The sequence below is a fragment of the Montipora capricornis genome, chromosome 13 (genome assembly GCF_036669925.1).
Source record: "Montipora capricornis isolate CH-2021 chromosome 13, ASM3666992v2, whole genome shotgun sequence".
Lineage (NCBI taxonomy): Eukaryota > Metazoa > Cnidaria > Anthozoa > Scleractinia > Acroporidae > Montipora > Montipora capricornis.
In genome coordinates, this window is record NC_090895.1 from 27,204,953 (window position 1) to 27,222,452 (window position 17,500).

Genomic DNA, 17,500 nt, shown 5'->3' on the forward strand with positions numbered 1-17,500 from the left:
ACCTTGCCCCTGTGTTCCTTCACTCACTTGCTTGAATTGGGGATTTGGCAAAGTTGATTCACTGCTATGGCTGAGCCTTACTGATGTGATCTTGCTTTCTGTACCCTTGGAACTAACTGCCGTCACACTACTGCTGCCTGTTGTGGTCACTGCACTTGTACAGGCACCCATACTTTGTGGCATTTGCCTAAATGGTTTCCATACTGATGAAGCAGTAACTGTTGATGTAGTGTTTGATATAACAGAAGGAGAACTTGTGAAGGACTTGATTGCATCAGCTCGAGCAACAACTTCTTTTGATTGGCTTCGTGCAGTTTCAAAACTCTCTTCAAAAACCTCTGGGTTACCATCACTTGATCCTGGAGAACTTTTTCTCTCTGTTTCTTTTTCACGTTTATTTGGTTCCATGGATTTGGATTGCGAAGCCAACATTGCCTTGCTATTAGCCTGCTCAATGGTTGGCCACTCAGACGAAGATGATGGAATTGCTGCGAAGTTTCCACGGACTGGCGCTGGTGAAGTGTTCGCTTCCACCCTATCTGAGGATGTCACGGCATTTGAAGTGGTTGCAGTTGAAGTGGTAGGTGTTGTCTGCCCAATTGTACTGGGTGTGTTCAAAGCTTGTGTGACAAGGAACTTCGCTCTTTGCACTGCCTTGCTGGATCCCTGCATAAAAGTACATTCAAACAGCAATAATAAACCCTCTTTTTCTTTAAAGAGCCAATAGAACAGTTAAAAGGACTAAATCTCAACAATGTCAAGTTGAAGATTCCACTATTTTATTCTTAACACAACTATGACATTGAACGATGAAACTACTGTGTATCTTTTCGTACGCCAATAGAAAAAAATCTGGGTGTTGCCATACATTAACAGGATGAGGTTACATTTCAAATTGCATAAACATCAACCAACAGGAAATACAAAATAATATCTAATCTGGAACAATAATTATTATTGCTCTGCGCAAGTGAATATACAGCAATGCCTTTGACTGTACTTCAGTTAGTTATCCAGTGACTAAGTGCTCCATAATGGCATGGTCATAGGTTTGAGACCCATTCAAGCCTGCCACCTCAACTCGGATGATCTTTTGCTCAAAAAATGTAAATGATACCGTTCCTTTGAATAATTATTGTGCAAGTGAATACAGTTGTGTCTATCATGTTACCTTGATGGTGATAACTCTGTCAGTTGCATTCTTGGATTCAGGTTTGCCAATGGTTATCTGGGCACCTGAATCGTCCTAAAAAGGCAAGTTTATGCTATCAACACTTTCTAACACAAATTGTGGATACTACTGCTGTCTTTTTAAATACATGTATCCTGACAAAGGGGAAAAGACTAGCATAGTGGTCATCATCCTACATTTTACCTCTGCAATGATAGGGACCTTTAAATCTGAGGACAAGGATGACTACAAGTACAAGTTTTCTGTACTGAGCATGCGCATTAGGTTTGGAGGCCAATCTTTTTCAAAGTCAGCGTGCTCAGAACAGAAAACTCATACTCGTAGCCGTCCTCGTCCTCCGATCCAACCAGGTGATCTGGTGACGTAATTCAGAGGACTGGGGAGAAAAATTTTAACGCCGTATCCCACAACCGCGTGCGGTCTTAAATGTTATTTTCGAATTCAACATGGCAGAGGCGAGGGTTAGATCTCCTCGGTTCTACTTGAATGTTCATTCAGTAACAGAAAATGTGGGAGACACAGGATTATCTGTTGAGTTTTTGCAATGGAAATACTGCAGGAAATTTGCAAACAACATGTAAGGCCGCGCACGATTGTGGGATACGGCATAAAAATTTTTTCTTCCCAGTCCTCCAAATTACGTCACCAGATCACCTGGAAAGGTCCCTAAATATCTGGGCTGAGTTCCAGTCAATCTCATCCTGACTTGAGAGTTTTTCTCTGGGTTCAAGCCTAAGCCAATTAAATTTGGCTTTGGTGCTGTGGTCTGGGACCATAAGTGGGCCACATACCTTCTACCAGGGTGTCTTTCAACCCAAACTTGTCAATTTACCCCCTTTGAATCTCCAAGACTGCAAGAATGGGTAATTGACAATTAAAGGCCACTTTCATTAATTTATGGCTCAGAACTCTTTTCAGCTTAAGCCTTACTAAGATGACACTTGCTCAGATTACTAAAAGTTAATGTTCTAAAGAGAAAGGATGAAGAAAACCAATTACATACTGTTATCGAATTGATCTTGCTTCCTCCTCTACCAATAACACGACCACAAATAGCATTTGGTGCCGTCAATTGAAACATGACTGTCCTAAAAATAACATCAATGACAAGTTGTAGCTTTTGTATAGAAAAAATGAAGCAGTTCACAGCAGCTATTTCCGTCCAAAGGTACAAGGGCTGTATGAATGAACTACAAATAAAGAAGCCTCGCCTATGATCTGTTTCCCATAAATTTGACTGTACACTTGTAGTTCATTCATACAGCACAACAAACTGTCCGAATGCAGCAGCAGTTTGTCTACCAGCCGAATCACCCACAGTCATACATGTACATTTATAACCAGCTTGTTTTCCAATAATAATATTGTTCAGGCTTTCATGAGCAAAAATTCTGCTGGATTTTACAAAATTTGCTTTTCAATACCAATTTTACATTGAAAACTTTTTGTCTGCTTGCACTTGTTTGTTAGCTTGCTTTGAACTTGCTTTTGATCATTTTTGATGGTTTCTCAACTTTGATGGTTTGACATTTTGACAGCTTTGGTCATGTTTAACCAATACGATGTTTTGACCCATTCTAACAAGAATTGAGATTGGTCTGTTTTAGTGTGCTTTATACGAGTACAGAAACACGGCTGATGCTGCTCATAGGATTTGGAAAATAAAGTTTTCCAAAAATTTTAGCCAAATGCATTAAGAAATTAAGAAATTCTTTATTATAAAACAAATAAAGAAGCCTCGCCTGTGACCTGCTCACTTTAATAGGAAGCAGATCAGGGATCGCGTTAACGCAGAAATCGTGCATTTTTACGCAAATAAAATCCAAAAAATGCATCATCGAAATTTTAATGCGTCCCAGGACGCAAGGCACTGACTTAAATAACTCACACAACTTGCATTGATTTGTCAGTATATTCTGTTGTTTGTGAAACTGTTGGAGCGCTCTGTGCTCATAATTAAAGTTCTAAGAAGGGGGTTTAAAACATCTAAAAAGGTTAAAACTAAATTTTCGACCGCCTTGTGCGGTCTTCTTCAGAGGAATGTACTCTGAAAGTCACTGAATGCAAATATATAGCAAAAGACGTCACTGTTCGTTGCTCCTAAGGGAGGAAACCAGTGATGCGTAAACCCTTGGGAAGGATGCTCTTTCATTAACAGAGTTCTTGTCCAGGAATGAATGTAACGGCTCTAGAAAAAGCCTTTGTTGGCCGGTCCTATGCATATGCATATGCGTCAATATTAATTCCAAGTTTGTTACTCTCTTTTTCTCATAATCTAAAACATACTCTTTTTCTCGCAGAGAGTCACCAAGATTTTGGGACCCCCAAAAAATGCTTGGGACCCCAATTTGGCCGATCATGTGGGTCCCAGGACCCAGATTGAAAAATACTACTGCCATCCCTGCAGATAGAGCACTCAAGAATTAGGGAAAACACTCAACTACGTTTCGTGTTTCCCCTACACTTCTTTCGTCTTTCACACTTCTTTCTGTCTTTAACTTCGCCACTGATGCAACATTAAGTTTCTTCATAAACCAAAGCCCTTTATTCATTTTTATATTATTTTTACTAGTTAGACAGTTAATTGGTCCAACTGAGATTTAGTTCCTCAATCAAGTAAGCGCAAGGAAAGGGAATGAAAGGAACACAAAGAAATAATTGTTGTGCTACATGTATTTCACCATTAGCAGCAGGAGCAGGGCTGGTGCACTCACCTCCCACCAATGTGGCCTGGGTTCAAGTTCAATCATATGTGGGTTGAGTTTTTTGGTTCCCTTCTCTGCTGCGAGAGGTTTTTTCCCCGGGTACTCAAGTTTTCTCTCTCCTCAAACACCAACATTTGATTTGATTTCTTCTGATTTCAGTTGATTTGTGGTCTGCCCAATTACTAGAGCACTCTTGCTTGGCCAAATAGCCTTGTTATCACTATTTTATTTTACAATAAAGTTTCTATATAACGCGCGCTCTCATTGATTTAAACAGCATGCTTTATGAGAGTACAAAGCACGGAACAAACGAAGCTCACGCCATCATCCGCAGAAATGGCAGATGAATTTCCGAATTTTTCCTTGGCTATTATTCAAGCTGTCAGTTAAAGGCTTGCTCAGATATTCTGTCAAGTGCTTTGGATGGAAGACCTCAGCCGTCGCTACTCAAGAAGTAGTGTAGGGAGAAACACTCGCCTATCGGCTGGTGTTTCCCCCTACACTTCTTTCGTGCTCTAGCTGCTTCCTGCCTGCTTTACAACAGTACAGAGCACAGTCAAGGCTTCTTTTTTTGTTAAATGATGATGATTATTATTATTATTTTAAATTAACCCTTTGACTCTCAAGGCGGCCTGAACCGGCCATACTATACTTACATAGTATTAAAACTCTGTCTGATATGCCAGACCATTTTACTTGTCAATGGCTACATGTACAAGGCTAAAATAATCCTCTGCTGAATGCTGATAACAGCCCTACTCTGAGGTTCAGTCAGTCAGTTCACCAAAACTCTGTCATCCAATTAACTTACTTAGAGTTTGAGTTCCTTGTCACTTCTTTCCAGTTGTCATCACCCCTTCCCATTTGAGAATATTGCTGTTTTGATCTTGGTGAATGAACTACCAGTTAACAAAAGAAAAAGAAGATGGCTCAAGATAAAGTTTAACTACTAGTCTTTATGCTGTTATTATTAGAGGTACCAACCATGATACATCACAGAAGACAGACCACAACACCAGGAACTACATGCCCTACTCTTTGCAACAAGTGTGCGGGTTCTTTTACGTCCCACAGGATTATGAACATTGAAGGGTTGTGAGACGGGACCTCCGGCTTATCGTCCTTATCCGAGAAGACTAGAGAGTCTAACCATTTGCAGATGTAATTACAAAGGCAGCACTTTCTCCTCAGTTATTTAAAGACCCTGAGTGTTGGTCCGGCCGGAGTTGAACTCACGGCCTCCCGCGTGACAGCCCGTGCTCAACCAACCGAGCCACTGGTGCACGGTAAATTTTTTTTTTGCAAATTTTGTGTGTATATTTTGTTGAATTTGTCATTGCCACCTACTTTAGCAATATTATTAAAATTTTTTGCAGTCTTTGTTAAAATTGACCAAAGGTTGCACAATTGTGTGAAATTTGTAATTGTTTTGTAGCTGCATGCTTTTCTGGACACAGGACTAGTGTATTATTATCACTTTACTTTACTTTTTCATGACTGATTTCTTGTTAGCCAGTTCATTATTCACAGTAGAGCATGGAACTTATTTTAGAAAATTAATGCCATTGAAAGTCATTCTCCAACATATGTCACCTCTTTATTCTCTGCTAAATTTTCAGGTTGAGGTTAGAAGAACAACATTACCTTTGCTCTAAGAAGTGCATGCATGGTATTCCAATAATTCTTGTAATTTAATACCTGTCTTTGCCATTGTGTCGTGTAAATGGACAAGAAACTTTGTTAGTATTGTTCTTATAAACCAAGGGTATAAAAATGGATTCCCAGTGGAAATATGCAGACAGTCCTGCAAAGAATTTGGTTGACTCACACCACTAAAAACGTGATAAGCAATTATGGCTGTGTGACACCTCATGGATTGTGTGCAACTTTAGTTCCCTGAAACAAAACACTAACTACTGTACAGTAAATATAAGATCAAATAATTTACCTGGCTTTTGGTCGCGCTCTCCCTCATTTGGGGCTGTTCTTCCACTTCCCTGTGGATGACCACTATTCACTGTACCTTTTGTCGACACTCTACCACTGTCATTTCCTACTGATAAACTTGGTGAGTTATCAGTCACGTGTTGCCCCTCTTTAATCCTTTTAACCGGTGCTGGAGGTACGGTCTTTGCTGTTGTCACAATATGGCTAGCATCTGTGGAAATAGCTGAGCACAACTTGTTACCACCATGAGCAGTGTTAATTGAAAGCTGTTGTTTACTGTGAGGACTCTTTCTTGGTATTGCTGCAGAACTTGCCTTTTCACCTTGTTCCTTTTTGGGCGTCGGCTTGGACTCAGACTTCATGTGATGCTTTGCATCTGGTTTTGTGCAGTTGACAGTCTGGGATTGTGTAACCTCACTCATTGTTTTAGTGTTTACCTCCGTTCTCTGTGTATTAACAGGATCTACCTTGTCCCAGTTTGAGGGATTGCTTTTCTTTTTCACAATCTTTGACAACTCATCATACTTTTGTCTAGGGTTCTTAGGGTTCTGGTTTGTTAGGTCAGATTCTTTGCCATCACTTTGACTGCGCTGACGGTATTGTTCATTCAAAGTAGGTGAATTCACCGATGTGGACACATCTCCTGTACTACTCAAAGGTCTCTTTAGTTTTAAAGAACCATTCTTAGCATCTGCAGAGGGTCTCTTGTTATTTCTGATCTCTTTTGTGCTTTGTCTGCTGTTCGTGGTGTCCTGAAGTTTGGTAAATTCTGGTTTCTCTGGCGTCATTGCTTTGTCCTTTGCTTCCATAACTGGCTCATCAGTACACGGTCTTGTAGTGTCCACAACATCACATACTGGCTGTTCTTGGTCCTGTTCATCATCATCCAAAAGTACTTCTTGAGGTCTATTGTCCAGTGGCAGATCATCGCCAACTTGTCCTGCACACTGCAGTTCACTGTCTTTTGCTTCTTTCCTTCTTTTCCGTTTGTCCCGTCTTTTGGCTGCAGCTTTCTTTTTTCTCACATCTTCTTTTTCTCTTTCATGCTCCAGTTCCTATCAAGATTTAATGCAGCCCTTACTTCAATTCTCAAGGCAAAGTTGTTTGAGGAAGGGTTAGCAGGACAACGTTGGAGTAAGCTGACTTGTACACCTTATTCCAAAATTGCCGCCACTTTAGTATTCTTTTGTTTCCATGCAAATTGGCCCTTATGGCCTCGTTCACGGTTAAATATTCTTTTGAATTTTACATTTGAAAGTGAGGCCACAAGGGCTAATTTGCATGGAGACAAAAGAATATTAAAATGGCAGCCATTTTGGAATAAGGTGTAAAGCGCTTTTCAAAAAAGTGCAGACTCCAAAGTTCAACTTTTGCAAAGCTGTATTGTTTTTTACAGATGTTGATCCAATTTGAAATGACAGAAAACTCAATAATAAAACCAGGGACCAACAAAGTGGGTTAAAACCTGCCAGTCACAGGGCTGGATATTTCCCTTTTCTCTGTTATGCTTCACTGATTGATAGCAGTGAAAAGCAAAACTGATGATCGAATATGAACCATAGAGTCAGCAAGGTTATGAAAGGCTCATGGGGGCATCTCACCCAGTTTAGATTAGCCTTGCTTCCAACAACTCAACCAAGCTTAAGATAATGACATTACTACTTAAACCAAAGAGTTTAAGTGATACTATGATCAAAAAATCAAATATTATGTTAACTAAACACTAAGGCCCGGTTATTTAAACCAAGTGTAACCTAGACCATGGTTTACAGCAATCATTTTAACTCCAGAACCTTCTACAAGTGAGTTCCCTTAAGTTCACAAAATCTAATGTTTTTCTCCTCTCCTTTCTCCTCTGACATTTGTTTGCTTTAACTAGAAGTTTCCTATTTTAATGGTCCGTCATTACTAACTTTAAAATCTTGAGAGACCTGGATTGAGGGGAAAATGATGTCAAAGACTCACTAGTCTAAGAATGCAATGCGTACGCACCTGAATTAATATGCAGCACAGGAGTTTTGAGCTTTCAGATTTTAAGACTTGTGTTTTTCATACAAAGTCATACTAAACTGCATTTACACGCTGAAATTTTAAGATATTGAGTGAATGATGTCACTTTTCCCAAGCTCCAACCCTCTCAGGTTCAGTCAGTCAGTTTTGAACAGTGCACCATGAAATCCAAAACTAACACTCAAAGTAACAGCCTTTGGATAAAAATCAAAGCTCAAAATTTTGCCAGGCATGTGTTAAGCAAACACACTTTCAAAATCTGAAGAAAAAAAGGAAGTGATTTTTTGATCATAGTACCACTTTAAGAACTTGTCATCCCTCAAAGTTTCACATACAAGTGTACGCTGTATTCTGGAGAAAAACCATGTCAGTGATATTGACTCCCATGCATGCTTTTTATCTTAGAAAGATCAGGCATTCAAGTGAGCACCTTTTAACTCTTCAAAGCGTGAACAACCTCTCTGTCTACAATGTATTCAGAAATTGATCCCAAAAACCCTTACATGTAGTTTCCAAACAATGCCACTTGCAAAATTTAACCGTGGCCGACACTGGACCATGTTACCTTGTCAATGGGGACCCCTTGGGTTGAAATGTTGCTGGTCATTAGTGAAGATGCTGGCTCTCACTCTGGAGATGCACCCCCACCCCCACTCTACATGTATAAGTCAAATTATCACGAACAGTACTCCTATAAACCACCCTCCTCAGAAAACACCTTATGAATATTAAACACTAATCAACCACCTTTTCACATACACAACACCTTAAAAAGTTATTTCATCCAGTGTCAGATACTATCTAGTGCATTGTTTTCATAGAGCAAAAACTCTCTTTCATAGTTATACATCATTCACTGGATTGAAATCAGTCTCACTCCAATTCTCCCAGTAGTCTCCCAGATGCTGGTAATTTAGAAAAATAAAACGAAGTACAAAAAACTGTAAAAACGAACAATAAAAAGATAAAATCTAACGATTTGGAGCAGTCATGACTCCATTATAAAGGAAAAATTATATCAGATAATGCAAATTACAGCATTTAAAGCGATTTTTGGTGCAAAGAATTAACAAAGGTACGAAGATTACAAAAATACTTTTGCACGAATGGAGTCTGATTGAACGTTGAGATTTGGCTTTAAAGCTCTTACGAAAGGCATTTCATGCACTAAACAGTCACATTTGTTTCTGCATTTCTTAAGCTCTTTGAAACACTTTAGCAGGTCTTGAGGCATCATTCCGTGCACATTCTTGTGGTGTCTGGCAATGGCGGAGGATTGTTGTTTATGCCCTTTCACACAGTAAACGTCCGCATGTGTAACCTAAACTGTACATTACCCGCATCATACAGGTCACATTGAAAACTATAAACAACACACTGCTGATTTATAATTGGTGGCTTTGTTTCTTTCACATTTAGCTCTCGTTCAAGTTTAGTTGGAGTAACCAACTAAAACCATTCCCTTCTGTTAGGCTTCCAAATGTTTAGCATTGACAAGCTAAAGCAAAGATAGAAGAATACTACAACAGAACTGCTTGGCCTTCTCCAGCTTCATGGGGTCATTGGAAGAGGAAGAGATAAGATAACCACAAGGGGTCATAGACTTAAACTCATGAGTTCCCACTGATCTCAGATACATGTACTGTGATCTTTCTCTAACTTGTACTTGCCAATATAAGAACTTACTCTCAAGAAAATTTCTGTATTTCTTTGAACTTTCTGTTCTTTTGCCTTCTTTGCCTGGAGAAATACAACATTCAATGACAATTAATATGGTCATTCCAGCAAATACTGTTTTCCTTTAAAATGTAATGAAGCCTTGTTACTAAGTCCAAAAACAGTTCCCTCTAACCTTAGTGACCAAATCGTAGCACTTTGTTCGTCCAAGCATAATGTCGTCATACTTTTCCTTATCATCAACTGGTGCTACTAGGCACTTCTGACACTGGTCTTCGGATGGCAGATGGCTGACAACACCAAGTAGCCATTCCACTACCTGATGGGTGTAATTTAGAATATACATGTCAGCTCAAAAGTGTAGCATCCAAACAAGTTAAAATCTTCTTCAAGCATCCTTGAGTCGTCATTGATAAACTAATAAATCATATCTACATTGCATATCTGTTCACCAGGGTTAAAATTCACCATTTTCTGTAATACATAAATAATTCTTTTGGGAGCAAGTCATAACGGCATCCCAAGCTATGGTAAGGGGGAACGATCAATAGTATCTCAAAGTCACCACAATAAAAATGCATCTCTTCATTTACATGTACAATCATGTACAAAAACAACCTGAGCAGACTTCATCTTTACAGTCATCTTCAGAATCACTTTGACTCTAAAGATGACTCTGAAGATAATGTCCGCTCAGGTTGCCAAAATGTCAGTCACTGCCAACAGTCCTCCTCAGGGATACTTTCACCCAGACGATCAACTTCAATCGAGGTTTGATTCCTTCTGTGAGCACATTCATATGTTAGTGAAACAAACTGTAAACTTTAAGATTCCCCTCACAGCTCAATGGCAGGACATTCAAGCTAGTAATAATTGGAAGGATAAAGTTTTGATTCTAGCAAGGAGCACTCAAATTTTTTCCCTTTCTATTCCTCCCCCTCATCCCTCCCCCCCCCCCCTCCCCCCCACAAGGGTTCGTCAAAAAAATTTAATACATCTTTTCATTGGTTCTGAATAGTTTTTTTTTAATCCAATCACCAAACAAGGTGATTCCAAATTCATGCTGATCAAATTACACATAACACTGTCAAACCTCCACATGTCCATTTTTCATGGCCGCCACAAGAGGAGTGTTGTTCCGGATGTCACAAGCCTGAAAAAATACATTGTTCAGTCAACTACTAGTACTTGCTACAATGAACAACAAAATGCCAAAAAAACAGTTATCCTTTCAATATCTGGCCAGGATGTAAGCCATGAAGGTTGCATGTCAGATCCATGCATCTACCTTGTCACCCTTTATGCAATGTTATAATATCTTGCCCTTGGAAACAAACAAGGGAAAAAATTCAACTTCCCTTCTTCACTGCTGAGAAAGATAGTTGAACATATTTGGGAAAAGAAAGGAAAACATGTACTTGTCATGAGTTAAGGACCCATACTTACAGGACCTACCCCACTTCTTTAGCTTTATAGTACTTACTAAAAGTTTAATAAAATAATTCCCCTATGTTGAGATGCCAATTTCCCTATAGCAATATAATAGCCGGTACTAATTATTTATCCTCCACATTTTGTTTATCAAACACCTTGTCACAGGGAGAACTTCATAAAAAGTTATTAATTTTTTTCTTCCAGTGTCAGATACTATCTAGTGCAACTCTTTCACCGAGAAAAATACTCTCTTTTGTAGTAATACATCACTCACTGGATTTCAATCAAATGACAACTCTCATTAGTATCACCCAACTAGTGGACTAATGCAAATCCCGCATTTTGATTGCCTATGCTACTAGAGGACTATTATTAATAGTTCTTGAGTAGCGAAAAGCGTTATGCTTTCTTTCGTTTTATTCCCAAATAAATATTTCTTTAACTTGCATTTGCTAACTTTATTATTGCCTTTTCTGTCCGACTAGTTGGGTGATACTAAAACAATTAGACCCCTTCGCCCTCAAGGGCCACGGGTCTAATTGTTAATTAGCCCAAGAGATACTGGAAAACTAGTACCCAACTGAGGCCTGAAGAGTAGGAAAAACGTTGCCCAGAAAACTCAAGTCTCATCTCTTGGAAGAGACCAAAGGGGTAAAGAAGGGCTTGAGCACTATGATGGCCTAGAATCCAGAACACTGAACAGTAAATTGATTGCCACACAACCAAGATTCGATGTCTCTGCATTTTTTCCTACACTATACATTTACCTCCATGTCTGCACTCTTCTTGTAAAGCTGCTTGGAAATCTCCAAATGTCCCTCTTTACAAGCCAAGTGAAATGGTGTACAGCCCTTTTTAGTGTGGCATTCCACATTAGCCGTCCTAATTAAAACAATAATTTATGCCATATTTATAACATCACTATGTTATTTTAAGGTGATAGAAATAGAGAAAAGTAGATCAATACATGGATCATTTTGCTTCTCTTGCATTCACTCCATTGGTCTCACTGATTACCCAATATCAAAAATACCATAATACTCTTTGTTTACATGTAAACTAATAAATGTGGATATATTAAAAATAATAAATAAAAAATAATAATAATAATACTCGTTGTTTGTCCCTCCAAAATTTTGCATAAGCATTGTTTTCATTTTCACTTTGCACTGACAATGGTCCCATGACGAAGTCACACGGGCCGACGATGAACTGTGTATCGATCGCTTACATTTGTTTACTCTTTTGTTCCTAAATTACACCTCAAGTGTAGTTAAAATAAATGATGCTCTTTTACGGAAAATTGAGATTCAGTTCTGTTTTTTTTTTGCTGTGGAGATCTAGATCATTTATCAACTGGAGCCAACAGTTCCTACAGCATACGGATTCCTCTAGACGTTTTCAATGTGATCAATGGAGCTTTGACAGAGTCATAAATTTTGATCAATGAATCAACAGGCACAACAGTTGCAGCAGCAATTAAGAGGAATAGATTGCATATTAATTCTTGAATATTGATTAGCTGGACCCCCAAAATTTTGTAATGGACCCCCAAATTTTCACAAAGGGGTCCAGAGGACCCCCATTTGAAAACCTGGATACATCTCTGGGTCCCCTCCCCTTAGAAAGGCCTGATATTCAGGTTAGGTCCCAAGAGAAACTGGAAACAATGCTTATGCAAAATTTTGGAGGGACAAGCAAAGAGTATTACCATATTTTTTACATTGGCTAATGGAGTGTGTCTTGCCAAAGTCACCAAAATAATGTTCAAAAATGAAATATATCAACACACCTGCTTAGCAAAAGAGAGACAAGCTCAATATGACCCTTTTCCCCTGCCAGTGTCAAAGGATTTTCTCTGAAAAAAAAAAATGCGAGTCAGTTTATATAAATTTATATAAATTATTCACATCCAAGGGGTCTGACTTGCTTACCTGCTGTTCGGAAAAGGTGCATTTACACTAGCTCCATACTCTAACAACAGTTCAACTATGTCAACATGGTTTTCACGGCAAGCCTGCGAGAAAGAATTAATGACAGATTGATCATCTATGCACCCCAAGGCTGCTGCCTAAGAGCCCAGAATTAATTAATTCCAGTTGGGATCATATTTACAAGAAAGTGAGGATGAATCAAGTAAGGCGCCCGTCCAGGCTACTTGTTCAGAAATTTGGTTGCCTGTGCTCGCAAATAAGGTGCCCCAGGCATAGGCAGCAACCTTGCACCCTTATAGATAGAACATCACATACAATGTAAAAAGGGTATTTACATTTTTTTACTGTTTTAACCATCAATTCCTGGGAGTGGGACTCACATATTTTGCTCTGTCTAATCCCAGATGATTTTACTTGTCAGTGGGGATTGGTTCAAGAGTCAAAGGGTGAACATTCATAAAATAGTAATGTGTAATAGATGGAGATAAAGAGAAAACTGAAAAACAAAAACAAAAACAAAAACAAAAATTGAAAAACAAGCAAAAACTCAAAACTTGTGAAAAACTCAATTAAGAAACAAACCTGATAGACAAAATGTTGGAGCATTGTACAATTTACCTGTAAGTATTTTAATTCTACCAATTTATGGAGATAAACTGATGGTCACCATCATTATACAATTTAATTGCTCTGTGTCACTGAACAAAGGATAAGCTCCAAGTAATCACATGATTTGGTAATTCCTTCCACATTACCTGAAATAGAGGTGTTATACCAGTTTTTGTTCTGCAGTCTCTGTTTGCCACATTTTCAAGGAGAAGTTCAGCAACATCCCTATGTCCTAAAATTAAAGAAAAACCAATTAATAAATACCAGTATCTAACTTGCAATTTAAATCACAGATTCAAAGCTTCGACTTAATGTAATTACTATGTAAAGCATAGGAAAAACCAAAATACCATTTGTTTACTACTTTTGAGTTCAAAACGTCACTTGGGATTTTCACACATTATCTTGAATCTGGTCCACACTTTTGTAGCATAAAGAACAGAAGAGGTACTGATTGACCAGTATATGTACTTATAATTAGAAGGGTCACACCAAGATTTTACCCATGGAGTCAAAGGTAGAACCATCTTGTACAGCAGACTTCTAAGCACTAAAAGACAGTGCTTCTTAGAAGATAATTAATATTTGCATATTATTTGGGTGGTCATAACATGAAGATTTGATCCAAAGGTTCCAATTTTTAATGACTTTAATTTGTATAGCACAAGAAACAGCACAGAAATGTACCAGTATTGTTTTCATTTAGAGTCCCATGACGGTTATTTTTCCCCCATTTTTTAACTCCATGTTCAAACATCTATAGTGTCTGGAGTGTAAAAAAGGTAAAGTCTCTGTTACGAACCTGAAAGGCCCATCAGGCCGCGCTTATCTCCGGTTCCGTAGCATGAAGCGACTTTAAGGAGTATTTCTACTACCCCCTGGATGGGATGCTAATCCATCGCAGAGTTACCCCCAGCATTTTCGCTGGTACCCATTTATACACCTGGGTGGAGAGAGGCACTGTGAGAGTTAAGAGTCTTGCCCAAGAACACAACACAATGTCCCTGGCCAGGACCCAAACCTGGACCACTCCATCCAGCACTTCAACCATGAGGCCACCGTGCCTCCCACTCCATCTGGAGTGCAGTACTTCAAAGAATTTTCCCTTAATGTGTATTCAAGTGTTTTGGCGGGCATTTGATTTATATGCAAAAAGGTTTTGGCAGAGCAAGTAGGGACCTGGTAACTAATGATGTCAAAGAAGTCAAGAATGTAATTCCATTCATTCGCATCAGAAGGGTAACTATCGTCCAAAATTTATATAAAGACTTCACAAAATAAAAAAAAGATGACTTCATTAGTTATCAGGACCCAACTGGCTTGGCCAGAATTTTTTGCGTACAAATCAAGTGCTTACTAAAATGTGAGGATACATTATGGGGGAAATTCTTTTTAAGTAGTACAATCCAGACACTATAGATATTAGTTGATTTTTCGATTGCAGCCTGAGGCTTGGCAGCTTTATTGCTTCCACTGAGCAGCTTTATTGCTTCCACTGAGCAGGACGTCAATATTCGATTTGGAAAAGCCTGGGCTGCCCTGAATGGCATGAATGATATCTGGAAGTCCAATCTACCAGATCAGCTCAGAAGAAACTTCTTCAGAGCAACAGTCGAATCTGTTCTTGTTTATGGCTCGATCTCCTGGACACTGACATCGGCTCTCGAGAAAAAGATTGATGGTTCATATACAAGAATGTTAAGAGCAGCTTTGAAAAAATCCTGGACCGACCATCTCTCCAATGCAGAACTGTATGGAAATATCCCTTGTGTCATTGCAACGATTCACCAACAAAGACTACGCTTTGCTGGACATTGCTGGCGTAGCAAAAATGAACTGTCCTCAGAAGTGTTACTTTGGGAACAGTCTCATGGTAAACGCAGTCGTGGAAGACCAAGAAAAACATACGTTGACTAACTGATTGCTGATACAGCGTGCAACTATGAAGATCTCGCAAAGTTAATGGACAACAGAGATAGATGGAAAGAACTTATCAATGAGAGCCGAGCTAGCTCGACCTGATTGATTGATGATTGATAGATATTATTTTTTTTCAAAAAGTTAAAAAACAGGGAAAAATAAGTGTCAAAGGGACTTTAACCTTTTCAGTGTTGAGAGTCAGACTTCTAGATCTATTTTACTCTGTCTAATGCCAGACAATTTACTCATCCACCAATGGGGGCTACTTCAGAGATAAATGGGTTAAATTATCACATGTAAATGCTTCAAAAAGGAACTCAAAGTTAAGAATTGCGATGGGTGTTATATGCAGCACTCATTAGACTTTAACTACCATGGGGTTTCTTCCATTAGCCTAAATTTGCAGGTTCCTGATTTCATCCCCCTCACAAACATTCACTCAAACGATATTTATTGTAATAAGAGTCAAACCTTTCCAACAAGCCATGAAAAGTGGACTCTGACCATAGTTATCTGGGAGTTCAACATCTGCACCATGCAGTAAAAGCTGCTCAGCTACAGCCACATGGCCCTCCCTGAAATTCAGTACAGATACCAAACAATCATTACAAATAATTAACAGTAAATAAGTTATGCTTTAGATAACATTAACCTTTTCACTCCCGTAAGGGCTACTGAGACTTACGGACTTTAACCTGTCTAATGCCAGACGATTTTACTTGTCAATGGGGAACCCCTCAGGAGTGAAAGCGTTAAATGAAAATTTCAAAAAATTTCATGGGAATGAGCTCATGCAATGTAGTCCAGGGACAAGTGAAGTCTACATGACCCTTTACTATCTACATTTACCGTATTTACCCGTGTATAAGTCGATCCCATGTATAAGTCGACCCCCCATTTTTGATGGCAAAAAACGCAATTTCTTAATTTCTTTGTTAAATGTTCATGGGACACTAATCTTGTATTCTTCGATTTCTGGAAATGTGGATACACAAAAAAATCAGGGCCTCAAGTGCTTAATAGTTTCGTTGTTCAACAGCTGTTGTATATGCGGGCATTTTGTCCTTGAGTTTCGAAAACATTCTCAGAAAATCGAACATGTAAACCTCCAACTCACCTGTTTCGTTGTTCAAGGATAAAGGGCTTTAGAGGATAAGCACAATGCAACATCACAGAAGCAGAAGTCAATCTTTGAAAATAACTTGCGAATGACGATGCGAAAATGTGCAAGGTTTTATTGGTCCTTGATTTATAATTTCTCAAATGACAAACAAAACAAAACTCATAAACCAAACAATACGAAGTTTGCAAAAGCATTTAAATCTGCCAGGTTTGTATAAAGAATAAAAAACATTCATTACCAACCAACATTTTCACGCAACGCGAGTGATGATGCTTGTACGCAAACACGAGGTATTGCGCCAGGTTACTAAGCCATTGAACGATCGTGTTTTATTCGAAGAAACAGAAATGACTTTTAGAGCTTTCCGCCTTTGGAAAACGAAAATTTCCAGTGTCTATTTCATATTTGTGCTTGTGAAAATCTTCAACATTTAGAGTTGGACAAATCCTTTTTCATTTCAACTGGAATTGCTTACATTCGTATTGAAGTCTTTTGTCATTCATTTTGAAGTCTTTTACGTCGGCTTTTGTCCACTGCCTTCGTTATGCCCAAGACATCGTTAACATTATTATGTTAATTTTGAATAAATTACTTAGCTGGAACTTGGCTCAAAATCTTTGACCCGTGTATAAGTCGAGTGCAATTTTTGGAGCTTCTTTTGAGGCCATAAAAGGTCGACTTATACACGGGTAAATACGGTAATAAATTTTCAGCTCCGACTATTGCATTTCTAGCTTTTTGATTGCCTAAAAAACTCCGACTATGAGCCAATAGTCGAAGTTTTACGTCATATGGAAAATAGTGCGCCAAGATGCTCTTTCCAGACGCTTTGTAAAATTGTGGAAATGAAAATCGGCGGCAAAACCTGGTTTGAGAATTTACTAAAACAATATTCCATTTGACCTTGTTGGATATGAAGTGATTATAACCAACTCGCGCTATGCGCTCG

General features: G+C 38.7%; 1 protein-coding gene across 1 annotated transcript in view; it reads right to left on the reverse strand.

The window, feature by feature from the left end:
* Positions 1-17,500, reverse strand: part of LOC138028807 (ankyrin repeat domain-containing protein 17-like) — a 35,418-nt gene that overhangs the window by 9,127 nt on the left and 8,791 nt on the right. The window contains exons 7-19 of the mRNA XM_068876432.1: positions 15,900-16,003; positions 13,655-13,740; positions 12,900-12,982; positions 12,758-12,823; positions 11,733-11,847; positions 10,625-10,684; positions 9,707-9,850; positions 9,541-9,594; positions 5,846-6,899; positions 4,709-4,796; positions 2,196-2,280; positions 1,172-1,246; positions 1-666 (exon numbers count right to left, since the gene is read on the reverse strand). The exon at positions 1-666 is cut by the window's left edge and continues 75 nt beyond it. Coding sequence (XP_068732533.1) covers positions 1-666; positions 1,172-1,246; positions 2,196-2,280; positions 4,709-4,796; positions 5,846-6,899; positions 9,541-9,594; positions 9,707-9,850; positions 10,625-10,684; positions 11,733-11,847; positions 12,758-12,823; positions 12,900-12,982; positions 13,655-13,740; positions 15,900-16,003 — 2,680 coding nt within the window. The remainder of the gene's footprint in view (positions 667-1,171; positions 1,247-2,195; positions 2,281-4,708; positions 4,797-5,845; positions 6,900-9,540; positions 9,595-9,706; positions 9,851-10,624; positions 10,685-11,732; positions 11,848-12,757; positions 12,824-12,899; positions 12,983-13,654; positions 13,741-15,899; positions 16,004-17,500) is intronic.